This window comes from Drosophila virilis, chromosome 2 (assembly GCF_030788295.1).
Source record: "Drosophila virilis strain 15010-1051.87 chromosome 2, Dvir_AGI_RSII-ME, whole genome shotgun sequence".
Taxonomy (NCBI): Eukaryota; Metazoa; Arthropoda; class Insecta; order Diptera; family Drosophilidae; genus Drosophila; species Drosophila virilis.
In genome coordinates this window covers 28522214-28547819 of record NC_091544.1, presented here as the reverse complement: position 1 = coordinate 28547819, position 25606 = coordinate 28522214, and the positions used below count along the sequence as shown (strand labels likewise).

General features: G+C 42.9%; 10 protein-coding genes across 14 annotated transcripts; 4 read left to right on the top strand and 6 right to left on the bottom strand.

Moving 5' to 3' along the window:
• Window positions 1–143: 143 nt before the first annotated feature.
• Window positions 144–1742, bottom strand: LOC6633041 (uncharacterized). 2 transcript variants are annotated; one of them, XM_015170592.3, is made up of 3 exons: window positions 1457–1742; window positions 1245–1400; window positions 144–817 (listed from the first exon to the last, which is right to left on the bottom strand). In XM_015170592.3, the coding sequence occupies exons 1-3, from the start codon at window positions 1610–1612 to the stop codon at window positions 311–313; spliced, it is 819 nt and encodes a 272-aa protein (XP_015026078.1). In that variant the 5' UTR covers window positions 1613–1742; the 3' UTR covers window positions 144–310. The 2 variants fall into 2 exon arrangements, with proteins under 2 accessions (XP_015026078.1, XP_002056264.2); XM_002056228.4 differs by lacking the exon at window positions 144–817 and adding an exon at window positions 981–1179 and having other exon boundaries at window positions 1457–1731.
• A 949-nt stretch (window positions 1743–2691) lies between these two features.
• LOC6633039 (GPALPP motifs-containing protein 1) lies at window positions 2692–5256 on the top strand. Of its 3 annotated transcripts, none has more exons than XM_015170378.3 (3): window positions 2692–2818; window positions 4106–4956; window positions 5019–5256. In XM_015170378.3, exons 2-3 carry the CDS (start codon window positions 4111–4113, stop codon window positions 5181–5183), a joined length of 1011 nt encoding a protein of 336 aa, XP_015025864.1. In that variant the 5' UTR covers window positions 2692–2818; window positions 4106–4110; the 3' UTR covers window positions 5184–5256. The 3 variants fall into 3 exon arrangements, with proteins under 3 accessions (XP_015025864.1, XP_002056262.1, XP_070062860.1); XM_002056226.4 differs by having other exon boundaries at window positions 2698–2818; window positions 4109–4956; XM_070206759.1 differs by lacking the exon at window positions 2692–2818 and adding an exon at window positions 2909–2988.
• On the top strand, window positions 2818–4064 carry LOC6633040 (phosphatidate cytidylyltransferase, mitochondrial). Its single transcript, XM_032433835.1, has one exon. The coding sequence runs from the start codon at window positions 2899–2901 to the stop codon at window positions 3913–3915; it is 1017 nt and encodes a 338-aa protein (XP_032289726.1). The 5' UTR covers window positions 2818–2898; the 3' UTR covers window positions 3916–4064.
• CycC (cyclin C) lies at window positions 5190–6130 on the bottom strand. Its single transcript, XM_002056225.4, has 2 exons — window positions 5537–6130; window positions 5190–5476 (listed from the first exon to the last, which is right to left on the bottom strand). The coding sequence occupies exons 1-2, from the start codon at window positions 6122–6124 to the stop codon at window positions 5261–5263; spliced, it is 804 nt and encodes a 267-aa protein (XP_002056261.1). The 5' UTR covers window positions 6125–6130; the 3' UTR covers window positions 5190–5260.
• Window positions 6131–6253: 123 nt separating this feature from the next.
• UQCR-C1 (Ubiquinol-cytochrome c reductase core protein 1) lies at window positions 6254–8505 on the top strand. The gene is made up of 6 exons (XM_002056224.4): window positions 6254–6517; window positions 6790–6996; window positions 7057–7385; window positions 7446–7816; window positions 7883–7974; window positions 8034–8505. Exons 1-6 carry the CDS (start codon window positions 6449–6451, stop codon window positions 8376–8378), a joined length of 1413 nt encoding a protein of 470 aa, XP_002056260.1. The 5' UTR covers window positions 6254–6448; the 3' UTR covers window positions 8379–8505.
• Window positions 8483–10121, bottom strand: Dph2 (Diphthamide biosynthesis 2). The gene is made up of 2 exons (XM_002056223.3): window positions 9898–10121; window positions 8483–9844 (listed from the first exon to the last, which is right to left on the bottom strand). The coding sequence occupies exons 1-2, from the start codon at window positions 10048–10050 to the stop codon at window positions 8561–8563; spliced, it is 1437 nt and encodes a 478-aa protein (XP_002056259.1). The 5' UTR covers window positions 10051–10121; the 3' UTR covers window positions 8483–8560.
• A 330-nt stretch (window positions 10122–10451) lies between these two features.
• Window positions 10452–10799, top strand: Dlc90F (dynein light chain 90F). Its single transcript, XM_002056222.4, has one exon. It carries the CDS (start codon window positions 10452–10454, stop codon window positions 10785–10787), a length of 336 nt encoding a protein of 111 aa, XP_002056258.1. The 3' UTR covers window positions 10788–10799.
• A 129-nt stretch (window positions 10800–10928) lies between these two features.
• Polr1E (RNA polymerase I subunit E) lies at window positions 10929–12823 on the bottom strand. Its single transcript, XM_002056221.4, has 3 exons — window positions 12669–12823; window positions 11995–12613; window positions 10929–11942 (listed from the first exon to the last, which is right to left on the bottom strand). Exons 1-3 carry the CDS (start codon window positions 12733–12735, stop codon window positions 11465–11467), a joined length of 1164 nt encoding a protein of 387 aa, XP_002056257.1. The 5' UTR covers window positions 12736–12823; the 3' UTR covers window positions 10929–11464.
• Window positions 12824–12994: 171 nt separating this feature from the next.
• Window positions 12995–13884, bottom strand: LOC6632911 (uncharacterized). The gene is made up of 2 exons (XM_070207632.1): window positions 13254–13884; window positions 12995–13199 (listed from the first exon to the last, which is right to left on the bottom strand). The coding sequence occupies exons 1-2, from the start codon at window positions 13882–13884 to the stop codon at window positions 13036–13038; spliced, it is 795 nt and encodes a 264-aa protein (XP_070063733.1). The 3' UTR covers window positions 12995–13035.
• A 150-nt stretch (window positions 13885–14034) lies between these two features.
• On the bottom strand, window positions 14035–24378 carry PKD (serine/threonine-protein kinase D3). 2 transcript variants are annotated; one of them, XM_070206901.1, is made up of 8 exons: window positions 24225–24378; window positions 20471–20977; window positions 18496–18640; window positions 18238–18375; window positions 17889–18073; window positions 16143–17139; window positions 15319–16056; window positions 14035–14952 (listed from the first exon to the last, which is right to left on the bottom strand). In XM_070206901.1, exons 2-8 carry the CDS (start codon window positions 20594–20596, stop codon window positions 14756–14758), a joined length of 2526 nt encoding a protein of 841 aa, XP_070063002.1. In that variant the 5' UTR covers window positions 20597–20977; window positions 24225–24378; the 3' UTR covers window positions 14035–14755. The 2 variants fall into 2 exon arrangements, with proteins under 2 accessions (XP_070063002.1, XP_032289506.1); XM_032433615.2 differs by lacking the exons at window positions 17889–18073; window positions 18238–18375; window positions 18496–18640; window positions 20471–20977; window positions 24225–24378 and adding an exon at window positions 17213–17369 and having other exon boundaries at window positions 14036–14952.
• Window positions 24379–25606: the final 1228 nt, after the last annotated feature.

The following is a 25606-nucleotide window of genomic DNA, read 5'->3' as shown; positions in this document are numbered from 1 at the left end:
TATTGCTACCAATCTTAATTTAATTTCTTAAATTGTCTATCACAATACCACAATTAAACTCCATGCAACAGCAACATCTGGAATCGAATATGAACGCAGCGCCCACAAAGACGACCCATAGATCGCGTGAAAAATGAAAAGAATTGTATATTTCATATATTTTGTGTACCGCTAGTGATTGAATATTTATATTAGTTGGCACTGCCAGCCTCAATTAAGATTAAGCCGCGTTATTTGAGTGTAGGCATGTTTCAGCACGACGCATTTGGGATGGGATCATTGGGGTCCGATCCCGTCGCGCAAGGCCCTACTAACTGTCCGTAGACTTACAATATTTCTGTTTCTGTAAGTCCGAGGGCTCAGTTCCTTTTCCGCGAACCTTATCAATATCCTTTATTAATCCAATACCCGCGCACATACCCTCCTCCATATATTTTGTGTCTCTATGAAGTTCACGCACTCGGTTATTTAATTGGTTGAGTCGTCTTTTGCTTTCGACAGCAGCTTCCCACATGCACGCATTCTCCTCTATCAAATTGCCTAACTGGCCATCCTTTTGCCTTAGCAAAGTTCGTAGTCGATCCATCTCAGTTATGCAGTCTTCTATATTATTGGTAGTCTGACTACCAAAATACTTATCCTCGTTGATTTGCTCGAACCAATAGGCTTGTTTGGCCATGTCTTTCACGATGAGTTTTATGGTGGCACTCGTGTACAAAATCAGGTCATCCCCAACTTCTGGAAAGTCTGGAATATTAAATGAGGGACAGTCACCACGGTGATTTCCGTACTTTTGGTTGATTTCACAGACGACGGTCTATAATGTGTGTGAAATATAAAACAAGGGATAAGAGAGGAAAATCATTATAAGTAGTTTTGGATTGAAACTGAATGCCAGGGCTTGGGAAAGTTAAAGGGCGTAATATGTGCTTAAGCCGTCAACAATCCGGACGAACCCTAACGACTTTCCTCTCATCCCCTTTATGCTTATAAAACTTATATATTTTGTGCACTTATAATTTTTTTTTCTAATTTAACTACAGAAAGGATACGGCATTAACATGTCACGTCGCCATCATCCTCTAATCCTCCGGTGTCCTTGAAACAATTATCACTGCAACTTTCTATCAATTCGTCTAGGTACCGATACCCAGATTTCTTGAACATTTTAGTTTTATACTTGGAAAGTATACAGAGGCACAGTGACAACAAAATTGAATATCCCTCTAATTAGCAATGCTTACCATGAGCTGCTGGTACTGGCAATCGTAGGCATTCAAAGCCAAGTCACGTTTTCGCAGCTCGTTGCGTAAAACATCGATCTCCATTTGCATCTGGTCGGCACGCTTCAGCGCCGGCTGGAGGGTCAGCACTTGTTGTTGGAGCTCATTGCAGCGGCACTGAAAGCAATTGATGATTGCTCTCGATAACGCAACATCCAGATATGCTGACTTACCTTAAGGACTTCTTCATTGTACTTGGACTGCTCAACCTCATTTTCATAGTATTGCTGCATTTCCTGAATGTCATTCTCCATATCATTAATATAACGTTTTTGTTCGTTGAGACTTTGGACTAGATTAGCATCAGCCCAATTCCCTTGATTTGCCATGCCGCAGCGTTCACGAGCTCACACCGGTAAAATTATTTTTTTTGTACAAAGCAAATTATTTTAAAACACAAATTTCAATTTTTCGTTTAGAAATGTTTGCGGCTCTAAGGCTTAAAAAGTAATGTCAAACATACGCTTTAAATCAATTACATTTTCTGCGCAGCGTGACAGTTTTCACATTTGTTACTTTGCTGTATTAAGAGGTGACGTTATGCAGAAGTATCTAAAACATGACCACCAACACGTTCTCCATACTTCATATCACCGATTTCTTCAAACGATTGATTTGAGGAAATTCATAAATATCGGCTGAAATTTGTTGAAATATTGTTAACTTATTGTTATAACACTGTATTTAAATTCACTTTTGCCTTGCTTAGCAGCATTAGAGATTATTAAAGATAATGTTCTATGGCAAAGTGACAATTATAATTTAAAATCTTCATCACTTTCATATATGCACATAATTTGAATTAATTTGTTCCCGCTCAAAACGGTTTAACATTTATCAGCACTGATTTCAAGCAGTAGTTCAGTTTCCGTTGGAGCTAGTAGTTCGTTAGAATTTTAAAATAAACAACATAATGTGTGTTTACATTTCATTAGTTTTCTGAAATACTGGCTGATCGATTTGTTTAGAATTAATGCGTAATGCTTCCTAAAATATGTATCTTTAAATTGGTATTGCGTGCATTGAGCGCCATTGTCCCTTAAGAAAGATGTTAGGGTTCAACTGCAAGGCTAATTTTGTACGGTCATTTTTTATGGGGCTAGCAACGAGATTGCTGCACTGTTGTACAAATATCTTAAAAACGATTTTTATATGTTTTCATGATTGGTTAGGCGAAACTACAGCCTTTGGTCGTGTATCTTAATTGGGATATTTTAGGAATACTGGTAACCTAATATTTCAACCCCTTGGCTTACTCATATTGTAAATTAAAATTAAAGAAAAATGAATGAACACAATAAATAATTTAATTGTTTGCAATTCTACATTTAAATGTATTAGGTTCTGTGCTTAAAAACATAAATAAATGCATTTAAAAGTGACCGATTCCTTTTCCGATACCAAGTACCAAGAATCGACGCTAAGTCACCGCCGCTAATTTGACGCGCATAAATTTAGTCGTGCCGCATTCTCTACAATTACGTCGATGCAAATTCGATAATAAGAAATACCAGCGCAAGCCGCCAGAACCAAACGTAATTATAAAGTTATCTATTAAGACTGCACCAAGCTACCCCATCCATAACTCAGCCCAATATTCATACACCGGGCCGTCATGCTGGACTTGTACAGGCGCGCGGTTGCTCGCTTTCCACTGGGCAATGTCAGTTACATGTTTGCCTATGGCTCCGGCGTAAAACAGCAGGTGGGCTACGAATGTATCAGCCAGAGGCCGGACTCTAAAAATGTCATCGATTTAGTATTTTGCGTACGTGATACCGTGGGCTTCCATGCGGAGAATATACATCGGCATTCCAGTCATTATTCGGCGTTGCGTTATCTAGGCGCAAACTTTGTGACACAGTATCAAGAGCTCTTGGGCGCACGGGTTTATTTCAACACGCTTGTCCCGTTGCATGATCTTGGCGTGACCATCAAATACGGTGTGGTGCATGAGGAGCATTTAATTGAGGATTTGCTTCATTGGCGGCACTTATATTTGGCTGGACGCCTGCAAAAGCCCGTTACTGATCTCGTTAATCTGGACGACAATACACGACTTAAGTGTGCGTTGGAACGAAACCTGCAGTCAGCGTGCCAGGTCGCTCTGCTGCTGCTGCCCGAGAAATTTACTAGCTACGAGCTATTCACTGTCATTGCTGGACTCAGCTACAAGGGCGACTTTCGCATGATTTTTGGCGAGAATAAGCAGAAGGTGCACAATATTGTCCAGCCACAACTCTCTGAGTTCTTTGCGCTTTACCAGCCGGCCATGCGGCATCTGTCAAAGTACTTGGCCGTGAATATGCATGGCGTGGAACCGGGTTCACTAAAGCCAGCGATTATTTTTGAGCAAGATAAATCTCGCGATGCCACGCGATTTCATCTCCGCCATTTACCCAAGGAGCTGCGCGGTCGTCTGCAGCGCAATGCCGCTTGCCGCGGTGACTACACGGATGTGGTAGAATATCTGGTGGCAGCACCACAGCCCTCCAAAATAGTCCAGGTCTCGGTTAATGACATTGTCTGGCGCAGCAGCATCACGCAATCGCTCAAAAATATAGCCACTGCGGGCATAATCAAGTCCTTGGTCTACAGCTATCGCAAGGCACTGAAGACTTTCGCCGTTTAAGTAACTTTCGCATCTGCCATAGGTCCGCTAATCCTTCCTGCCAATTATTGACTAAGTTATGCTTCTTGTGCAGTTTTTGTTAATTAATTTATAAGCCTCAAAGGTGTTGAACTCAAAAGAAAATCTGTTGTTAATATCAAAAAAGTAAAGCCACGGAGTTTTCATTGCCAGCAATTTTTGCCAATTTCAGAAGCCATGACAAGCGATTTCAGCAGCTCGAGCGCCGAAGAACACAGGCGAAAGCGAAAACATAAAAAGCAAGACAGGGATGATGCCGATAAGAGGAAGAAGTTGAAAAAACACAAACATGAAAAGCGCCACAAGGAAAAGAAGCGCAGCAGGTATCTCGAATCACCTGAGCAAGAACAACTGCGCCAACAAATGCCCGTGGTGCCACCCAGACAGATACCGGAGGCGGTTGACAATGCAGATGCCTTTGGGCCTGCGCTTCCACCACATTTGACCAGACCCCAGATAGAACCTCAGGCACGATCGCCGTCGATCATTGGACCCGTCATGCCTAGCCAACTTCCGGAGCCAACAACAACTCAAGCTGATTTAGTTGAAGGCGAGGAAGATGCCACTGATGACCTGGTGGGTACGTTTGGACCCATACCAAATGCCACACAAGTGCAGCTGGAAGAACGCGCTTTGGCCTTAAAGCTAGCTGCCTTGGATGGCGCCATGGGCACTTCTACAGCGGAACAAGATGTACGCGAAGAATGGATGCTGGAGTTGCCCGAGGTGGGTCTGAAGAGCGGTCTTGCAGCTCTAAACAATATGAAGCGGACATTCTACCAGGGCAAAGAGCGTCCGGATTTTAGTGATCGTAGCAGCTGGACCAAGACACCGCAGAGTGCCGCCGCTGGCCCAAAACCATGTAGCTCCAAGGATTTGGAGAAATCAGCGCTGGTTAACTATGAGCGACAGCGTGACGAGGAGCAGGAGCGCATTGCTAAGACACACAAAAAAAAACACAAACGCGATGAGTCTCTAGTCGATTTGCATCAGAAAAAACTGCGCAAGGAGCAGCGTGAACGGGTAAAATTCATCAACAATGAAGATCTTAAAGTGTTGTTACGAAAATTGTTTTATGTTTGCAGGAAAGGGAGCTGGCTGCCAGCGGTTCCAAGCCCGAACGGCGCCCCTTTAGCCGTGACGTGGACCTAAAGCTCAACAAGATTGACAAAAATCAAACCAAGCAAATAGTGAATAAGGCTAAGATACTTAACACAAAGTTCTCCAGCGGTCAAGCGAAGTATCTATGATGAGCATTACATAAATTAGGAAATATATTCTTAAGAAAGTATACAATTAATTAAATATAAATATTTTGTTGTATTTTTCATCGTTGTGGCGGCGGCTTGGGTTTGGGTATCTTGGACAGAAGTATTTGAATTTCGTCCTTCTCTTTCCAGTCCTTCCACAGTTCATACAAATTGACAATAGCGCGCACTATCTCCTGCACCTTGTCCAAATCCACGTTCAACTCAGCGAACCATTGCTTGGTGGAATCCTTTTGCATTATGACGCAGGCGATTTGCAGACAGGCAATTGCGATCTAAAAGTATTTGAGGATTAAGCTGTTTATTGTGTCAATCGGGAGCCATTTTATGCTCACCTGATACGGCGGATAGAGAAGACAGACATCGGTGCGCAACGAGTCGTTAACAATGCGCCAGCTAAGCGTCAACAACTGATCCTCTTGACCCATATCCTGCACCAGCTGCAGCAAGGGCCGATACGGCTGGAACACAATCAGGCAACAGTCAAGATTCTCCAGTAAATAAAACTCGCACTCGAGTATGTGATTTGTGCGATAGGGAAACTCCTGCGTGTAGGCATAGCTGAACTTGGTCTTGATGGCGGACTGGCAAATGGAGATGAGGCGCGAATTGGAAATGACGCCAAACTCCTCCACTTTGGATGCTAGCAGTATGCAGGTGGGCGCAAGCAATAGAGGATCAATATTTTTTAATGAATTACGCGCATAAAAGCGCTTGAAATAAACAGTTGCCGTGGCAATAACTTGTTGCCGCAGTTTCAGTTGCTCTCCAAGTACTTGAATTACATTGGCAAAGAATATAAATATCTTTTGATACTCGTCCTCGCTGAGCGCCAGCAAATCGTTTTGGCGTTCTCGCAGCAAATCCTGCTTGTCGAGTATCCATTGCTGTGAGTGCGAGCTTTGCCAGAAGTTGCCGGCCATTATAAACTGAACTGCTGTAACTGTAGTAAGCTGGCTTAGATTTTTTGGCAGTAAACTTAAATTGTAGGTATTTTAACAAAAAAAAATAAATTAATTGCCGAAAACAGCAAAAAATAGGAAAATAGCCCAAAACTCCGCAATTATCGCGTTGCCAACTTGAAACAGTGTGACCAGTGTTGTTAACCAGCGAACAGCTGATTTGTGCGCAGCCAACTTAACGCCTTAACTTCTGTGTGTGAAATTTTCAGCAGGCGCCGCGACATCGGGAACGCAGAAGTTTTAGTTATTTTAAGTGTATAAATTATTGAACGATCATAAGAAACGATGGCGTTGCGTGTACTTGGAGCAACGCAAAATATCCGCACATACATGCGCGGCGTTGACCTCATCAAGGTAAAGAAAAAATCCATAACCATTCAGCTTACACTCCAGGATTTTAAATTACGTAATTGTGTATGTTGTAAGTTTCACATTTACAATTTACGCGTTGCATGCGTCCGGAGAGTCTCTGGCTTTATGGTGATGCCAGTACTCGCATGGCCCTTTAATAAACTTCTTTGAAAACTACCCAAAATAGTTACAAAATTGCTTTAGCAAATTTGAGGTTATGTGTCCCCAATTGCTCAACCAATGCAAAACTCAACGTTTTGTTTTGATTTCTTTAGCGCTACAAGTCGGCTTTAACCGTCAAGAAGACGCTGTTGAACATACCCGCTACGCAGGTGACTAAGCTGGACAATGGCCTGCGTGTCGCTAGCGAGGATTCCGGCGCCTCCACTGCCACCGTTGGACTCTGGATTGATGCTGGTTCCCGTTCCGAGAATGATAAGAACAATGGTGTTGCTCACTTTCTTGAGCACATGGCCTTCAAGGTGAGCTAACATACCATCAAGTATATACATTAATATTAATATATACGTTTTCTTTATCAGGGCACTGCCAAGCGTTCCCAAACCGATCTGGAGCTTGAGGTTGAGAACATGGGTGCTCACCTGAACGCGTACACTTCTCGGGAGCAGACCGTGTTCTACGCCAAGTGCTTGTCCAAGGATGTACCCAAGGCAGTTGAGATTTTGGCTGATATCATTCAGAATTCTAAGCTGGGCGAGTCCGAGATTGCGCGCGAGCGTTCGGTCATTCTGCGCGAGATGCAGGAGGTGGAAAGCAATTTGCAGGAGGTGGTCTTTGATCACTTGCACGCTACCGCTTACCAGGGCACTCCCTTGGGCCAGACCATTCTCGGCCCTACCAAGAACATTCAGTGAGTGGAAATTAGTTGTTTTTTTTATTTTAGACGAAGCTAAACATCTGTGGCTTGCAGGTCAATTGGCAAATCCGATTTAACCGATTACATTCAGACCCACTATAAGGCATCGCGCATTGTTTTGGCTGGTGCTGGTGGCGTCAAGCACGACGAACTGGTTAAGTTGGCGGATCAGTCTCTTGGCCGCTTAGAGGCTAGCCTTCTACCAGCAGAAGTGACCCCATGTCGCTTCACCGGCTCTGAGGTGCGCGTGCGTGACGATTCGCTGCCATTGGCTCACGTAGCAGTCGCTGTTGAGGGATGCGGCTGGACCGATCAGGATAACATCCCATTGATGGTGGCCAACACTTTAGTTGGTGCTTGGGACCGATCCCAGGGCGGCGGCGCCAATAATGCATCCAACCTAGCGCGCGCCAGTGCCGAAGACAGTGAGTATTAAGAACCATTTGATCTTTGTTCTATTGTATAATCTTGGCTTTGCGTTATGATTGCAGATTTGTGCCACAGCTTCCAGTCGTTCAACACCTGCTATAAGGATACTGGCCTCTGGGGCATCTACTTCGTTTGCGATCCATTGCAGTGTGAGGTATATCACAATCGATTTTAGCATAGTATTATTTTTATATATAGTACGAACTATTTTAGGATATGATCTTCAACGTGCAAACCGAATGGATGCGTCTGTGCACCATGGTCACCGAGGCAGAGGTTGAGCGCGCCAAGAACTTGTTGAAGACAAACATGCTGCTGCAATTGGATGGTACCACACCTATTTGCGAGGACATCGGTCGCCAGATTCTGTGTTATAATCGCCGCATCCCGTTGCATGAGCTGGAGCAGCGCATCGATGCCGTCAGTGTGCAGAATGTGCGCGACGTGGGCATGAAATATATTTATGACAGATGCCCCGCTGTGTCCGCCGTTGGGCCCGTTGAGAATCTGCCCGACTACAACAGAATTCGCTCCTCCATGTACTGGTTGAGGGTTTAGGAACCATGGCGGTGCTAAAACATTGTTGCTAGCCGAGTAGTTTAATTGAAGAAAATTTGATGCAAGAGAATCAGTAAAAACCAAAATAAAATAAAACACTAAAATAAAATGCAGTAATTGTTCGATATATTTTTTTGATATTTATAACTTAATATTATTAAGAAATTTGTGTAAATTTAAACCTAGTCGTGCGAGTATTTGATCGGTATGCCGCTGAGACCCTGCTGCAATTTGGCTGGTTCGGTTTGTCCCAAAGCTGGATCCAAGCCCTGCCAAGTGCGATCCTCAAACGTTAGACCCGTGTCGGTTGTCATCAGAGCCATTTTTGCCTGTGTAGCCACCGTGGTATTGTTTACATCGAGTGTCTCATCGCAGCCAGTACCGCCTCGCATACGTCCGCTGACCAGGCTCACATCCTGTGGCTGCACAGCCTGCGCATCAAATGGCAAAAAGCTGCGACCCTTGGGCAGCAATTGCTTGAAATCTGTAACATACGCCTCCGGGTATTTCATATGCCAAGCTGGATTCAGCGCCATTTCTGCCTCGAAGACGGATACAATGGGCTTGTAGTACTCCTTGGAATTATACATATTGTTAAAGGGACAACCAATTAGCACAAAGCAATCAATCTCCAGAAAGTTGGCCAGTTTGGCGGGATTTATGCGACCAACGGAAATCAGCTGGGTCTTGATGCCACGACTCTTTGCCATTTCCTGCAAACGCGTCACCACGTCCAAATAACCGACAGCGCTCAAAGTGGCCACAATAAGACCCAAGGTCTGTGCATCTTTGCACTTCTCTATGTAGTAATAGCGTCGGCGTATATATTGAGCTGTTAGCGGATTTTTGGCACTCAGTGTGCCAGTGGCACCGTCCAGTATGTGCCACTGGAACGCTTTAGTAGTTAGCGACAAATTGGCGAAACGTTGATTATCGGCACCCACGAAAATGCAAATACGCTCGGCATTGTCGGACTCTGCTGATTGCTTGCTCTCGATGCAGTCTTCAGCCGGTGGTGGATATGGCTCAATGAGCAGCTTCTTGGGCTGCAGCACATCGCGCAGCTGGTTATAAAGCGTATCTTCGCCCTCCGCCAGCACGCCACTTGCTGGCGGCTGCTCGTGCAGATGCTGATAACCTATGTCCAGGTAGACGCAAACCTCTCGTTCACCGCACTCCGGCTGCAGAGTAGCTAGCTGTTGCAGTATTGTTGCCAGCTCTATCGACAACACCGGATACAAATAAAGTACCGGTAGGCGACTTGCTTTGCTGCGGCAAGCATTGCCAAAATGAATCATGCTGTCTGCCTCCACATGAGCCGCAGCTATTTCATCCACGCAACAGCTGCCATATGTGGTGTCTGCTAAAATGAATATTTTGCACTCCTCTGCTGCCAGAGCTGTCTGTAGATAGGTGCTGATGGCATTGCTGTGTGGCAGATAATCATCTGGGAATTGCAGACAGATCTGAGAAATGTGTTAAAACGTGGAAACGATTGTTAGTGGTAGAAATTACGCACCCGCTTATAACCATTTTGTCGTATCCAGTTGCTGCTAACTTTTTTGTGCGTCTCGTTCCAGATTTGTTCAAATATTACCGGCAATTCAGCTGTCAATTCTGTCTGGCGCTCCAACGCCGCCGTATCCAGGCTGGAAAAGGCAGATGCTGTCATTATCCCTTTTAATAATTCGCAAAGATCGTAAAATAAACAAATGAAGTGAAAGGCCGATAGACTAGATTATATGTGACTACCTATCGATAAGTTGTAGACATTGCACAACAATAGTTGTCTCGCTCTAATATAAGAAATTTGAGGTATTTTAAAATATCAGTGCACATCGCGCAAAAAACGAGCTATCGATAATTAAGTGCTTTTCACATCACTATGTTAACTGCTCGCCAACTAAGAAGGCAAGCGAAATTTGTCGAAACTGACCAGACATATTTGTTTTTGTGGGAAACAGACGCGCCATCGAATGAGAATACGCGCGCATAACTCAACGTGAAGCGACAGCAGACAAGCATAAATTATATACGAAATATTGTGAAAACTTTTGCAAATCGACAACTAAAATGGATGACTCACGCGAGGAAAGCCAATTTATTGTAGATGATGTGAGCAAAACAATTAAAGAGGCAATCGAGTCGACTATCGGAGGCAATGCGTACCAGCACGATAAGGTAAACAACTGGACCGGCCAGGTGGTTGAGAATTGCCTGACTGTGCTGACCAAGGAGCAGAAGCCATACAAATACATTGTCACCGCCATGATTATGCAAAAGAATGGCGCCGGCTTGCATACGGCCAGCTCCTGCTATTGGAACAACGATACCGACGGCAGCTGCACAGTGCGCTGGGAGAATAAGACCATGTACTGCATCGTTTCCGTTTTCGGCCTGGCTGTCTAGGCCAAAAATCAAGAACACACAAATCATTAACAACATCAATGGGGGAGGGATTAACAAGATTGCCTTGCATTTGTTTTGCGTGTGAGTAAAAATTAAATACAATATTTTCAAAAGTCAATTAACAATTGTCACGTTCTACAGCTGGACACAGAGCCCAAATCAGTTTACTTAACTCTGCTAAAATACTTCAGCGAACTGTTTGTTCAAGCCACATACATATAACAAGGAATCTAACCAATCTATATCAAGTTACAACGACGAGCCAAGCATTGTCAAATTCTAAGAATGCAACAAACACATACAGCAAAATTTCCAATTATTTAGCAAAATGAAATGTATTTGTATTATTTTCTCGCGTTGTGAATAACAAAAACTGCACGCAAGTGTTAAATGTTACTCACGGTTTATCATTTAAAAATCTAAATAAAATGAAATGTAAAAATAAATTGTTTTTTTTTTTTTTTTTTTTAAGATACAAAAAACGGCACGCAGCGTTATATTTTTCTCACGATTTGTCATTTAAAATACAAATAAAATATGTAAAAATAAATCGTGTTTTGTAGGTCCTCTTGTCGGCCTTGAACTTAAATCGGCCCGAAATTGTTTAATCGATGCAACTGCTGCAATCAATACAGGGTGTTTTTTCTACTGTCTTCCTGACGCTAAATTTGCCACTGTTATTTCTTGCGCTGAAAGCGCCTGGAAGACGTCAGCGCGGGCACAGTGCTGGGCAGCCGCAGTGATAGCATATCCGAGCGGGCTTTAGGACGGGCATTTACAATGTGAGCATAGGCAATGATGCGATCCTTGGATGTACGCAGAATGCGTGAGAGTATATTGACGTCCACTTCATGCTTCTCGCTGATGAGCAGGGCAAGCACAATGAAATGGGTGAGCGCCTTCTCTGTGCTAAAACTGGTGCGTGTAAAAGATTTGGCAACATTGGGATCGGCAAAACGATGTCGTACATCGTTCTCCACCTTTTCCGTGATGCGCGACAGTTCAACATGTTTCATTTGTCGTTTGCGCAGCGCGATTAGCGATTGCAGCGCATCCATGTATATAATCAATTTAAGGTTGAGGATGTCCTGTTTCGTGGTAACTTCTTTATCCTGTATACGCTTGATGCAATCGCGCAAGTAGTCCGACTCGATGCTGCACGTGAATGTTATTAGTTGAGATTTGGTTATTGGCATAATTAACTTACGGCAGTGTCTCCAATGGCGTCGAGTATACACTGTTGGCTTCTTCGTCCAGGCGATCCAATAGGGATTGCGGCACCACGTCCTCCACGTCGTAAATTTCGCTTACTTTTGTTGCCGCCTTATCACACTTGGGCACAATGGTGGCCAAGTATTCCGCATTGTTTGCGTCCACCTCGGGCAAGCTATTATCCTCTTCATCCTCGCCATTCTGGCGCACAGAACTCTGCACGGTTTCATCCAAATCTTTACGCATCACATCCACATTGACCATCATTTGCTCGTGATTGGCCACATAGCGGGATGCCTTGCGTCCGCCAAATTCCTTGAGCAGCTTCTTCGTGGCATGCTCTTTGCTTAGCATTGGTCGGTTCTCCAGCTTCTCCATTTTCTCGTAGATGTGATTGGACAGCAGCGCTTGTTGCACAGGCACGATTGTTGCTTTATTTGTGGTTTTGTTGCGCACGCAAATATACGTATCAAACTCTTCGCTGTCCTGCAGATCCCCCACATAGGTGTTAACACCGGCCATGACCAATGCGCGCTTGCGTGGATTTCGATTGTTTTTGCTTTCAACCAAACAAAAATTAGAGCTGGCGCCGAGCGAGCCGTTCTGAAAATTTACTGCAACCCAAAGCCGTGTTAATGGCTGCATGCTTTTGTTTTGTTCGACACTTACGCATTGTGGGTAAATATGCATCTTTTTTGCGTTTGTGTACAGTTTCAATTAATGTTTTCTCATCCATTTTTATTATTAATTAAATAAACCTTAACTATCTTAAAGTTTGAATGTGCCGTTGCACGTGTAAGAATTCTAAATAGCAAAGCAGCTGATGTCCGTTGCGGCGTTGCCAGATGATTGCTGTCACCAGAGTTACCAAGTTCAGCACGCGCGGCGCAGCCCGCCAATTTTAAAATGCTATGGGTTTCGCACCAGTTCTGCATTTATATTAAAGCCCGAAAAGTTGTAATGCTTGCTTTTGACTATTTTCACAACTTGCTGTAATATTGAAAATGTTAATAATTAAATTTTAATTGTTTTAGTTTTAACTCACCAGCACCAGTTTTATTAAGAAAACTGCAAATGTCAGAAAATTAATGCTCATAAGTGCTGCTTCCGGTGGAAAATCCAAATTGGATTCATCCAACAGGCTGCGTCGTCGTCGTCTGTGACGCTCCGTTGGCTGCCACAGCACCGAGAACTGTTGCTCTGTGGGACGTATAATGCACTTAGTGTCAATTCTTTATTATTTTAAATACGCACCAATAACTTTCATGAAAGTATCGCGTAGTTGCTTCAGTAATTTAATTTTGCTTTCAAAGTTGAGCGCTGATTTCTTTATCCAGCCGACTTGCATTTTTTTCAGAAATTTTATAAAACCCTGCATGCTGGGCAATTGCAGCTCGTCATCATCTACATCGGTATCTGACGGTTCGGTGGCCGTCTCCACAATGCCATCTGCATCCTCAGCACTCTCCACATGCGACGAGTGACGGCGTGATGTCGTTTCGACTTTGGGTGTAACCACCAAATCCACTTCCACTGGCGGCATGCTAGAGCTATTCCGCACCACCAGCTTGGTCCTGGCATGTATCACCTGACTGCCGTTTGGGACCACAATTTGAGAAGTGTGTTTTAGCCCGCCTGCATCGCTGACTATGAGCGGATTGCTTTGACTGTTGCTCAGTCCAAATCGTTCGCGCTGATACTCGATCCACACAGCGCTGGGCGTGGTGAAACCCTCGGGACTTACATTTCCTTCAACGGGCAGTTGCTTGACCTGCTTGGAGGCTTCAATTGGCTGCGAGTGCGAGTGAGATATCTCCACCCACTCTGTTAGACTGAAATGGGACAGTGCCAAGAGCAGGCACAGCTTGGCCACAAGCTGTTGCATCTTGTTCGTTAAATGGCTCCGCAGCGACTGTCTGGAAAAGTGGTTGAAAAGTCTTTCGTAAAAAAAGGGTGTCAACCGTTGCATGCCGCTGAACGGATCTGTCTGAGATTTGTGGCACAGATAAACAAGATTCATTTTCAAGCATTCTTTTATTTATCTAAATTGTTTTCTTTTTTATTTTTATAATTGGTTCTAAAATACGAGTACAGCTGAGCGTTTTCGGGTTGGTCTATATGATCATATTGTATGCATATTTTATGTACTGTAATTCGTTAGGTTTTTCTTTTGGCTATAAACTAGTTTTGATGCTTAAGAAAAATTTAGCACAGAGATTTCAGATACAAATGTTGTTGGCAAAGCGTGTGAGAAATATAATTTGTTCGGATGGAAATTTGATTTCCCTTTCTTATTTTTAGCTAGAGCAAGCGCTAGTGCAAGCATGAAAAAAGATATTTCGAAATTCACAGTTATGTAATAGGTTTAGATCGCTGAAAATTTTTAATTTTTGTTTTTTTTTTTTTCACTTTTGAACAAGGTGCTAATTAAAATTTGTCCTTAATTTACAGTCAGTGACAAACATATGTATGTGTATATAAACAATAAAATATGTTTAGAAAAAGCTATGGATAAGTGGACGCTATTTGATGTGCTTGCAGAGATGAAAGCGCATCCACTTCAACGCCTTATCGCCAATGGCCTCCACTTTCGGCGAGCTGGTCAGACGATGGCAGCCGGCACAGTTCGATGGGGATGGATAGCTATCGCTGGGCGCGCTATGGCAGCCGGACAGCGGTTGCATCAGTTCTGGATTTGTTGCGTTTTCGGTTGTTGTTGTTGTTGTTGCTGTTGTTGTTTTGCCACCTGCAGCAGGTCAAATGTCACCAGCGCTGTCCCAGCGCACATCGTCTGCCTCATGGGTGAGATAGCGCCCCAGGCCCACTTGCGTCTCCAAATTACGCAAATCCCTGTATGTCTGCTTATCCTGCAGCCAATAGTGCATCAGACTCTTGTCGCATGTGTAGCGTTTGCGCTGCTTCACCTGCAGCAGGTTGTTGATTAGGTCAATGGCTGGCGGGAGGGTGGATGAAGAAGATGTTAGATATTTTTGGCATATTCATATAATTTTACGGTTCATCTTATGAGTTTTGTTTTAAATTTTAAACATCGAATTTCCACCCATTTCCCGAAATACGAAATTTTGTTCATTCATAATAGTGGATTTTGCGAAAAGTGTGAAACATCTCTTGAATAAATTTTTATGAAATTGCTTGGAAACGAGTTTGAAACCGAAACTGATGGGTGAAACATGTCTCCCATGGATTCAAAAATAAAGTTCTTTAAAAATTAGTTAAAGGCTAATCGGATGGCAAACTAGAAAGTTGTATTCAAGTGTTTGCCGCGAAAAAACAGATTAATATAGACATCTGGGCTTACCATTCGAGGAGATCTCCTTCCATGGATTTGGCGGATACATGAATGCCGCGTTCTGTATCTGATCGTTAATATCCTCCTCCTCGTTAAAGGGAAATGTGCCGCTGAGGCTCACATAGATGATGACACCGACGCTCCACATGTCCAGCGAGCGATTGTAGCCCTTGTTGCGTAACACCTCGGGCGCCAGATAGGCGGGCGTACCCACAACCGAACGTCTAAAGGATTTCTCGCCAATGATGCGCGCATAGCCAAAATCACAGAGCTTCACCTGCGGAAATTCAGCATCCGAAGAGAGCAACACATTCTCCGGCTTCAGATCGCAATGCACTATGTTCTGGGAGTGCAGATACTTCAGGGCAATCAGGATTTGTGTGATCAGAAACTTGGTCACACGCTCGCTGAGACGGCCGCGTGAATGCGAGAGTATCATCTCCAGCATGTCACCCTTAAGCTTCTCCATGACCACAAATATGCGCTCCGGTGTTTCGAACATACGCTCCAGATTAACGACGCCACAGTGGGTTATGTTTTGGAGTATGGCCACCTCGTTTTTCAGCTGTGCCTCCTGTTTGGTGGGGAAGCGTAGCTTGTCGATTACCTTGATGGCCACCTCCCGCTTGGTCTTCTTGTGGACACCCCCATAGACGACACCGAACTGACCGGAGCCGAGCACTTCGTCGGGAAAGATCTGATACAGCTGACCCATGTCCTGCACCTGTTCCTCCGATTCGCAGCATTCTGTAAAGAGAGAGAGAGAGAGAGAGAGAGAAATTTGGTATTAGGAACTCGTAGTTAAATGGTCTTCCTGGGAAGCTGCTACTTACGCGTGTTGGTCACATGCACGTAGGCTTGGCGTATGCTGGTCTCCCAGCTCTTGGCTATGTCTGTGCCGATGCCACTGTCCGGCGGTGGCAGGCGTACGGCATGATCCACACCCACGCCCAGCTGAGGATCCTGGCCCACGTAGTAGTTCAGATTGGCGGTGCACAGCTCAAAGCAGTAGTTGCTTTCGGGTCGCGGATCACGATTTGTTTTGATTGAAAGTAGGTCGGCGAGGGGCAGTTCCTTGTGGTACTTGCTGCCCTGCTCCGATATGAACAACGTTATGGTCTTGGAGTCCAGCCGCCAATAGTAGCGTTTCAGCGCCTTGTCCATGGAGGTGTAGTGCACCAGCCAACCCTCCTTGATGGCCTGGCCACCACGTTTCTTTGTGTGCTTCACAGACTGCACAATGCGCATGAGGGGTATATTGGCGCTAGGTGAAGAGGAGGATGAGGATTGCGACTGCTCCGACTGGCCATCGCTGGATTTGGTATCACCCGCAGTGCTGCTACTGCTACCATCCATGCCACCATTGACTAGCTCCGGTGGTGAGTTATGTGCATTGGTCAAGGCCTTGGGTGGCTCCCTTGGTCGTCCAGCTACCAGATTTGTGCCGCTGCTGGCTTTGTTATATTTGGCATATTCAGTTTGTGGACCATCTTCAAAATCGCTGTCATCGAACTCCTCGCGAAAGAAATTGTCGCGCTCCTTGCGCGGCGTCCCATCGCTAATCTCCGCCTGCAATTGACTGAGCTGCGTCTCGCCGGTGCAGTCCTGCGGCACCTTATCCATGCACTTCTTGTGAGTATTGTACTGGCAGTCACGGCATTGCAAGCCCTGCTTGAACAAGCCCTTCAGCAGTTTCTTGCAGTGCTGACAGACCGTGGGTATGCCGTATGTGTGCACCATGAAGGTGTGTGGAATCCGGAGCACCATCTGACCGTTCCGGCTGCTGGCGGAGTGAGTGCGCTGATGACGGCCGGTATATCCTGGTATGTTCTACGGATGAAATGCAAATAGTTTTACAAAAAAATAATCGTGGACGCGAGCGCTTGACTAGCAGATACCCTACTTGACTAGGAGATTCCCTTGCAAATTATGGCTGCCATGCATTTCTATCAATTTTGGGGTAACACAATTAAAAATTTCAAATAAAGTTAACCAACGTGAAACTATGATAAAAGTTGTAGAAATTGGTATATATAGGAGCAGTCGGACGAACGGGGTTGCCAGGTTTTGTTTGTCATAAATATCGTCAGGTTATATATATTTTCAAATCCTAAGTAATGTCATTTTTTATACCTAAGAGTTGATCATTCCAAAGCTTGCGCGATTACAGAATATTTGACTGCAAACCTAATGTAAATATGTATATTCTGTTCTATACTCTCCACTCTCCACTCTCCACTCTTCTCGACTCTCAACTGTCCACGCCCATTTTGCTGTTCCCACTATTCAGCCGTTTAATTGAATTCTCATTTAATAACGTTTCCCTACGAGTATTTAACTGCATTTCAAATAAAAGCCAATTAAGCATTTTAGCAAAATTAAATCAAGTTTATTCAAATGTAAATAATACAAAAAAAAATTAAATGCAAAATTAAGTAAATAGTTTTCAAATACTCGTAGGGAGCCCCGTTACCTTACCGTTATCAAGCACTCGCCTATTGCCACACCTAAGTACCCCAGTTGGTGGCCCACTTTTAATTCTTAATAATATCATTCATAAGCTCCGACATGCGTTTTACCAATGAACTGCTGGAGTCATGACGACCCGTCGACTCCTCGTTGGAGAGAAGCGACTGCTGTGAGCTGCCGGATGGGCTGCGGGGCGGCTGCAATGTGAACGAACGTTGCGATGTGGCATCAGTAGACCGGTTGCAATTGTTGGGTATTTTCACCACACATCGTTTGTGATAGTTTTGACCACAGCCTGTGACGGGTTTATGGGAATAAAGTATACGCCACAATCGAGTTAGTTTTTATGAGACAGGATGCGTGCATGTGTGTGTGTGTGTGTGTGTGTGTAATTGTTGTGCGCATATGTGTGTCTTTGTGTGTGTGCGTTGTGTGTGTCTCTGCTGTCAGGCTACATACCATCACATTTGAGTCCTTGACGCACCAGACCAAACAGCATCTCGCCACAAAAATCACAGAATGTGGGCGCCTTATAGGAGTGCACGTTCAGGCTATGCGGCTTCAGTGTTGGCATTTCCGATGTCGGATACAGTATGGCTGTTGGGGGCATCAAATGGATATGGTTGATGACATTTTTGTTAAATGGCTGTCACTCCTCTTGCTCGCAAAGCACAGATTAAAGGCGACAGCGCACACATTTCATATACAAGTACTTACGACTGGCTGTTAATACAATTTCCACCAATGTCTCGTCCACAACTTCCGCGGCGGAATTGATAATGTGCAGCACATTGGGTGTGCTATAGTCATGTATGAAGAGCAGTATGCGCTCTGACAGATATGTGAGTCCGCTATCTGGTATCTGGTAGAATAGAAACAAGAGCGAGAGAAAGGCAGATATAGAGTGAGAGTGAGAGAGGGGCAGAGAGAGAGACAGCAAGAGGGAGCAACCTTTTGTTAGTGTGGACAATGTCAATTTTGATGTTTTGCTTAATTTTACGCTCATTTTGCATATGGGTTTTATCATCATACATATATCAGTTATCATACCCATATCTTAATTGATTGTGCGATAAGATTCTGGCGTCAGCAGACATACTTATGCATGTATATATATATATACTATCAAATGTGTTATCGATATCAATTTAAATAAGACTACAAAAATACCGTTACTTATATGTAATGAAATCAGTTGAAACATTCTATGCTTGAAATACTCTATTAATGAGGTATTACTTTACATCTTCTATCTATATTATGTATATTTATATATTTTAAATCATTTCATATGCAAAATCTTGGCTATTTTATATTTGCCTAAGCGGGTTCTAAGTTGATCAGATTGGGGATTCAATGTTATTGGTTCGAGTCGGTAGCTGAGCTAACAAATATTTGTTCTGGGCTTGCAGCCTTGGTTTTATTCTATTATCATTTAGTTTTTATATTGCCAATGTGCCATATTTATTTAACTGGACCTTTGGACCTTTTGTAACTGCAAAGCATATTGATATTCGTCTAAAATTCCATTTGAAAATTGGGCGAAAATGGGAAACCCTAAGTAATTGTGGCATGGTATGCCACTTTTCAGCTACTTGCGATACAAGTTGGTAACATAGCCATCATTGGCCATTATTTGGAATGGACATTGAAAAATGATACTTATGTCGGCGGGAGCAGCTGTCAAAGCTCAACAAAGCTTCGGGAGAGGCCACAGAATGTGCCACGCGCGTAGCAGCTTGGCAGCAGCGTTAAGGAACGAATGCTGGTGATTCGGGCCAGGAATGGAGGCAATGTGTCCCAGCTGCCAATGGTTAATTGAATTCGTCATGGATAACTGCGCAAAACGGAAATGTCTACTCTATGCGGCTCCGACTTACTTAATGAAATTAAGCAATTATAGTGCACACATAAATTTATTAGGTACACACTCCTACACAAACCAGCCCCACATACACACACACACACGTGCACGCACAGACAGGCATAGTTGGCAGTATGTTAGAATATGCAATCTATAGGCCATGTAACATGGAGCATGGCTAAAGTTGGTCTGTTGACATGACCGCGTTCCGCCTGCGCGGCTAGCAAAAAATATTGACTTGTTGTGTGTGTGTTTCTGCCTTTTGAATAATTAAGTCGACAGATGTTGACCCATTTATGCGATCCCAGCTAGCCACAATTTTAATACCCTTTTAAGGGATATTACAATTCAGGCATGAAGTGCGTAAAGCTTAGAAGGACACATTTCGTTTGTCTGTCTGTTTCTATGCAAATAATTCTAGTTTGCAATTAGCTTCGTCATGCTGTTGATATCTGAACCTGCCATTTATCATATAAACTTTGGATTACTAAATAGAAAAAAGATAACCTTTCCTTATGTAGAATTTCTCACCCTTTAAGGATTTTTTTATTACTATAATCTTGGGCTTTACACATATTTGGATAATACATTTATGCCCAGAAAATTTAGAATAAGAATCGGACATAAGAACCGATGTTTTTCTGGAAAACATTTTCACAAACAAAGGACTAAGAGAAGAAGGTCATTCGCTGCATGTATAGGTGTCAGGGTATCTGCTAGCCGGGCAGCGCCGCCATCTTGCTTGTTTTCATTTGCTGAGGGAGGAGGAGGTGGCGGAGAAGGAGGAGGAGGGTTTGGGGACAGGTCGATGGTTAAGCGCGCACTCACCTTGGTGTTGATGAAGTCACATGCCAAATCCTTGAGCGATTTAAGCGTGAGCGCATTTACCGGCACACAGACTGCATCGCGAATGCTGCCAAATTGAAAGAGAAATGTTACCTCCGGCCCCTCCATGATGACGGGCACGCTGCCAACGCCGCTGCTCGCGACGCTGCCAACGCCGCTGCCGCTGCCGTTGGTGCTGTGATGTTGTTGTTGTCGCTGGGCCAGGATTGCGTCTTGGCTGCACCGCCTCTAGATTGGCGTTATCTCAATAAAAGTTACGTTTAATGCTGCAAGCTGGCAGCAGCTGTTTCTTCCTGCAACTTCCGCCTGGTGGCCGTGTTGCAAATGCCAAGGGCGAACGATGTTTTGTACTCTTTTTGCTTATTGCTTAATCCTGCTGCTGTTCTTGTTGTTCTTGTTGTTGGACGTTTCAATGAAAGTTTGCGGTTGGCTTCGGATTCAGTTGGTGGCGGTGGGTATTTTGTAATTCTAGACAGCCATTAAACGTACCTGAAATTATGTCCAAAAATGAAATATTATTAGTTTAGCTTCTATCGACATTTATTGGCAGACGAAAATGCACTTTATTAAACCGCTGCCCATGAAATATGAAACAAAAATCAATTAAAATTTGATGGCTTTTGCATGGTAAGTTGGCGGAAGTTGGAGGAGGGACTGGGACCGACTGGGAGATACCCTTTTGGTTGAACGCGTAAGGCATCAAAAAGGGAAATATTCGGATTCCGAATATGCAATTATAGCATAGATATTCTGTGAAACTTGAAAGTTATCGATAAAAATGTTAAATTCGTTCTCTTATATGTATATTTGAAAATTAAGCATTATTCACGTGGCTAGATTGACTCAGCTCGACATCCTGATCAAAAATATAAATACCTTAGGGGATCGGAGCAGCTTTGCCTGTTACATGCTCTTGCACAAAATAAATATGCTCTTTTTACTTAGCAATTATAAAGGATATAAAAATGCAGCCACAAGCAACTACAATTAAGGTACAGTGCGTCAAAAATAGAATGCAATTATTTATTATGATTCGATTTGCCAAGTATTTTTAAACTGAGAATATTTATTTATTAATTCTTTGGCGCTGATTCTGTTTAAGACTTCTGTGTTTAGTTTTTAGTAAACAGTTTTAAGACTGGAATTCAAGTCAACAATCATTAAAAACGTATCAGATATATCAAAACTATTTGCCACTGATTTCGATGGAGTCGCTGCTAAAAATACCTTTATGGAAAAATTTTAAATTACAAACTGACAAAAGGTTTGTTAGACATATCGAATTTTGATTTAGGGCATGATATATATAGATACATATAGCAACTAGCTGATCAAAAACGTAAAAGCGGGTTTTTTATTAGCACTTAATCAATATTCAAAATTTGAGTAAGGTATGGAATTAGAGGATATAGAAGATGCTGTGACATTAGCAGAAACAGTGAGAGGTTATTTTTACTATAAGATGAGCCCATTGAAAATCAGGAAAAGGGGAAACATTTTAAGTGTAAAATCCAATTCATCTCCAATCTTAAATTCTAATTTGTCTAATTTGTCCGTAATCCAACTAGGTATATAGGTGCTTGTATAGTTGATATTAGAAATATTTTAGATTTTGAATAGTTGCGCCAAATCTATCTAAAGTGAAAAAAAACTAATCTGTATCCATAGCTTGAGTACCAAATCCTTGCAGTTTCATAAAGATTGGACAATAAACACCAAGCCCTTTTTGGAAACTAAATTTGCCATTGTGTGAAGCTTAGAGACACTGCACGGTGTGTGTGTGTGTATTGGTGTGTATAATAGGAAGTTAGAATGTTTGTAGCGATAGTTTGGCGTATCAGGGTATCTTCTAGTCAGATACGCTCTTGACACTTCTACTCGATTAAACTAGCCAACATCTTAATCGGTTCTTAATAAAAGAAAACTAACGTAGGTGAACATCTATACGAAGAGCTCAATATCTTTACATGTTTAAACTTTGAGTAATAGTTAGTATGTAATAATTAAGAAAATATATTGACAAAAAGTAAAAATATTTGCTTTTGCAATTAGCAAAGAAAAAAATGCCCCTATCTCGAACTAGACATCTAGCTACATCCAGCCAATAAAGAAATAATATCACAAAATAGAAAAAAAAAAACCAAGCTCAACTTATACTAATTGAATTGACATAGTTATCCCAAGAGCACTTAGCACACGCTGTCTCAGGCAATAATATTGTTAGACTCGACTGTAAATAAATTGAGCCAATTCTCTCGAAACCCTTTTGAAATCGAATCGTTTAGTAAGTTAGGTCATGGCACGTGTATCTCAAAACAATGGAACTATAAATATTGTGCGCGTGAATTCAAATGCCAGTTTGATTACGTCGCCTGCATTCGATTAGTTAAATATATATATTAGTTATAGTTAATTGGGTTTATTACAAAAACCGGTTGTTAATTGCCGTCAGATAAAACTAAGTCTGGGAACAATTCTTGATACACACAGAGAATTCTAGGCAAACAAACAAAAAATGTGAATTGTTAGTTAGTTCATGTCAAGAAAATGCCAGATATTAAAAGCAATTAATAATGAGGCTCGACACGGGCGGGGGTCGAGAATGCCGAGGGGCAAACAAAAGGGAGGCAAGTACATACGTGCACTTATACACATAGGTACACATGTATATGTGTGTGTGCGTGTGTGTGGAAGACCAGAGGCCCAAAGTCAAAGAAATGAAAGCCAAGCCAAGAAAAAGACTCGAACGCGGCTGCCGACAAGCAACTTTCTAAATTTTTAAGTAGGTGTATGGAGTGTAAATGTTGTTGTTGTCATACCCTGTACGCATTTCAAATGGATGGAAAGGGTATACCAGTTTTGGCCAATTACATGTTACAGGCAGATTATCTGTGCATCTGTTTCAGCGCGACCATCTCGAAAACTACAAAAGTTTCAGATTTAAAATTGAAAATATATATTATTCTATACCATATAAAGTATTTGTCGCTTGTTTTCGACATATTCACCCATTGCGTAATATCGATAAGTATTGATTTTGAGACATGTTTTTTTTTAGCAATAACTCGAAAATAATAGGAAATGTTTATCTTTTTGAAAGCTTTTCTCCATTCCCTCTACACTAAATAATTCAACAAGTTGTTAGGCTAGACCTTTACGCCTTACTATATACACATTTTTGTATGCAATAGAAAAAGCAATGTAAGATGAAGCACAGCGGGTGCAGCAACTGTTCTACACCGCTTACAGAGTATCTTCTAGTCGGGTTATGGCTGTTGCTGCAGCTGTTGCTGCTGACAGAGGGATAAGCGCGTAGGAATCAAGTACGTTTCGTATTTCAATTGAAGCGGCTGGCCAAATGGGAGAGGCTGTGGACTGGGACTGGCACTGGGACTGGGCTGCGATGCTTGGTAGCAGTTGGAAACACTTCAAGTGGCTGACAGAATTTGAGCAGCAAATGACGCAGCGCAGAGTCTAAAGCCGATGCTGGCATTTAACACAGACACACGCGCACGCACACACATAGATACAGCATTAAATCTTATTTGTATCTATGAGATACAAAAAGGCAGCTTTGAATTTTTTTTGACATTTACATAACAGCGAGCAACAGCTGCCCCGAACACGCAATTGTTTCTTATTTTCAATACTTATTTTGATTTCGATTTATGCTTCAAATAACTACTAAAAAGTATTTTGTTGCACGCTTGCCCCTCTTTGTGGCATTGTGACTAACCCGTTATATATGTTGCTTTTGTTGTTGCTGTTGCTGTTGTAATTGCTCTTGTCTCTTGGCAGTTTTGTTTTGTTGTTCTATGCGTTGCAATTTGATGTCGTTGCCATTGTCGCCGCGGCACGTTCTGTGTTAACTAAGTCAAAAGAGCAACTGATTTGGCCAACTGACTGAAAATGCGACAATAGCAGCAGCGGCAGCAGCAGCAGCAGCAGCGGCAGTTGGCAGTGGCAAAAGCCAACTCAAAACCCGTTTTACTACACCAATACACACACACGCAGCGACTGCTCTTTCGCTTGCAGAGAGAGTGTGAGAGAGAGAACGCGCATCTGTGTGTGTGTGTGTGTGTGTGTGTGTGTGTGTGTGTGTGTGTTTGGGCATGTGTGTGTCCGCCTATGAACCAAAGCACTCGACCCAGCACGACAGCCCGTCCCCCAACGAAGCCCCCTCGCTTTGTTCTATGCCCCATCGGTTTATAGCTCTTCGCCCCATAATATTCGCCACTTTGTTTGTTTCCTTTGTTTGTTTGTTGTAACGACCGTTGCCAGTGCCACTTCTGCCGCTGCTGCTGCCGTTGCCTTAAAGTAATCAACTAACATTGTTGTTGCCACTGCCACAGGCGCACCGATTTTGCACTTTTTCTCTTTTGTTCAACTCAGCTGCCGCCGACGACCCCTCCCCGCACGCCCAGCAACTTGGTGCGCGCCCATTTTGTTTCGCTGTCATTGTCAAGGCTATGCGAAAAACTACCTGTGGTAGCTGATAAGCGATTTTCATTGCGACATACCGCAACTTTCTTTTCGCCTAGAGATGCGTACGTGATGTGGCAAGTTGCTTTTTTATTCTACCATTTCGAAATACCCTGTATATTTTGTCAACTGCCCATTTCACATTTGAAGAAACTCTAGCATAACTTGTACCCATACTAAATGAGTATACGAGGAATATCCAAAGCTGCAAATCAAGAATACTTCAGTATAGATAGGGTCCTATGCTTTGTTAAAAAAGTTGTAACGAAAGGGTATCTCCATATCGGATACTTTGCATTTGTTTATTAATTATTTGGAAAATAAACTATTCGTTGAAATAAACAATTAATTTATTATTTTCTGCTAGTAAATTTCTTCATTGAAAACTTTTGCAAGTAATTTCAGAATTTTATTAATCAATTGTTGTTTATAATTCTCAAGTGAAGACAGCTTCAGACTAGGGACAACCCCTTGAGGCAAAGGCAAAGCTTGCTGATAATAAATCTGTGTTTGGTTCTCGTATTTATAGGCAGTTTTTTGTTGAATTACAGGGTATTTCATAGTCAAAAAACAACTACTATTAAGTCTTAACATTCGTCTTCGCCAATCTAGCTTTGTATTGTATGTATAGACATT

What these genes read in the sequence shown, in the direction of transcription:
- Dlc90F (XM_002056222.4), top strand. Translation starts at nt 10,452, where the DNA reads ATGGATGACTCACGCGAGGAAAGCCAATTTATTGTAGATGATGTGAGC.
- LOC6633041 (XM_015170592.3), bottom strand. Translation starts at nt 1,612, where the DNA reads ATGGCAAATCAAGGGAATTGGGCTGATGCTAATCTAGTCCAAAGTCTC. An exon ending in ACAATGAAGAAGTCCTTAAG is followed by an intron (nt 1,401 to 1,456) that starts GTAAGTCAGCAT and finishes AATTGCTTTCAG; the next exon opens with TGCCGCTGCAATGAGCTCCA. An exon ending in GCCAGTACCAGCAGCTCATG is followed by an intron (nt 818 to 1,244) that starts GTAAGCATTGCT and finishes CACACATTATAG; the next exon opens with ACCGTCGTCTGTGAAATCAA.
- CycC (XM_002056225.4), bottom strand. Translation starts at nt 6,124, where the DNA reads ATGGCCGGCAACTTCTGGCAAAGCTCGCACTCACAGCAATGGATACTC. An exon ending in TTCTCTATCCGCCGTATCAG is followed by an intron (nt 5,477 to 5,536) that starts GTGAGCATAAAA and finishes AAATACTTTTAG; the next exon opens with ATCGCAATTGCCTGTCTGCA.
- LOC6633039 (XM_015170378.3), top strand. Translation starts at nt 4,111, where the DNA reads ATGACAAGCGATTTCAGCAGCTCGAGCGCCGAAGAACACAGGCGAAAG. An exon ending in GCAAGGAGCAGCGTGAACGG is followed by an intron (nt 4,957 to 5,018) that starts GTAAAATTCATC and finishes TTATGTTTGCAG; the next exon opens with GAAAGGGAGCTGGCTGCCAG.
- Dph2 (XM_002056223.3), bottom strand. Translation starts at nt 10,050, where the DNA reads ATGACAGCATCTGCCTTTTCCAGCCTGGATACGGCGGCGTTGGAGCGC. An exon ending in GACAAAATGGTTATAAGCGG is followed by an intron (nt 9,845 to 9,897) that starts GTGCGTAATTTC and finishes CACATTTCTCAG; the next exon opens with ATCTGTCTGCAATTCCCAGA.
- LOC6632911 (XM_070207632.1), bottom strand. Translation starts at nt 13,884, where the DNA reads ATGCAACAGCTTGTGGCCAAGCTGTGCCTGCTCTTGGCACTGTCCCAT. An exon ending in TACTTTCATGAAAGTTATTG is followed by an intron (nt 13,200 to 13,253) that starts GTGCGTATTTAA and finishes TACGTCCCACAG; the next exon opens with AGCAACAGTTCTCGGTGCTG.
- LOC6633040 (XM_032433835.1), top strand. Translation starts at nt 2,899, where the DNA reads ATGCTGGACTTGTACAGGCGCGCGGTTGCTCGCTTTCCACTGGGCAAT.
- UQCR-C1 (XM_002056224.4), top strand. Translation starts at nt 6,449, where the DNA reads ATGGCGTTGCGTGTACTTGGAGCAACGCAAAATATCCGCACATACATG. An exon ending in TTGAGCACATGGCCTTCAAG is followed by an intron (nt 6,997 to 7,056) that starts GTGAGCTAACAT and finishes TTTCTTTATCAG; the next exon opens with GGCACTGCCAAGCGTTCCCA. An exon ending in GGCCCTACCAAGAACATTCA is followed by an intron (nt 7,386 to 7,445) that starts GTGAGTGGAAAT and finishes TGTGGCTTGCAG; the next exon opens with GTCAATTGGCAAATCCGATT.
- PKD (XM_070206901.1), bottom strand. Translation starts at nt 20,596, where the DNA reads ATGGAGGGGCCGGAGGTAACATTTCTCTTTCAATTTGGCAGCATTCGC. An exon ending in GTGACTTCATCAACACCAAG is followed by an intron (nt 18,641 to 20,470) that starts GTGAGTGCGCGC and finishes CTATTCTACCAG; the next exon opens with ATACCAGATAGCGGACTCAC. An exon ending in AATTGTATTAACAGCCAGTC is followed by an intron (nt 18,376 to 18,495) that starts GTAAGTACTTGT and finishes TGCCCCCAACAG; the next exon opens with CCATACTGTATCCGACATCG.
- Polr1E (XM_002056221.4), bottom strand. Translation starts at nt 12,735, where the DNA reads ATGGATGAGAAAACATTAATTGAAACTGTACACAAACGCAAAAAAGAT. An exon ending in TGCATATTTACCCACAATGC is followed by an intron (nt 12,614 to 12,668) that starts GTAAGTGTCGAA and finishes TTTGGGTTGCAG; the next exon opens with TAAATTTTCAGAACGGCTCG. An exon ending in ACGCCATTGGAGACACTGCC is followed by an intron (nt 11,943 to 11,994) that starts GTAAGTTAATTA and finishes ATTCACGTGCAG; the next exon opens with CATCGAGTCGGACTACTTGC.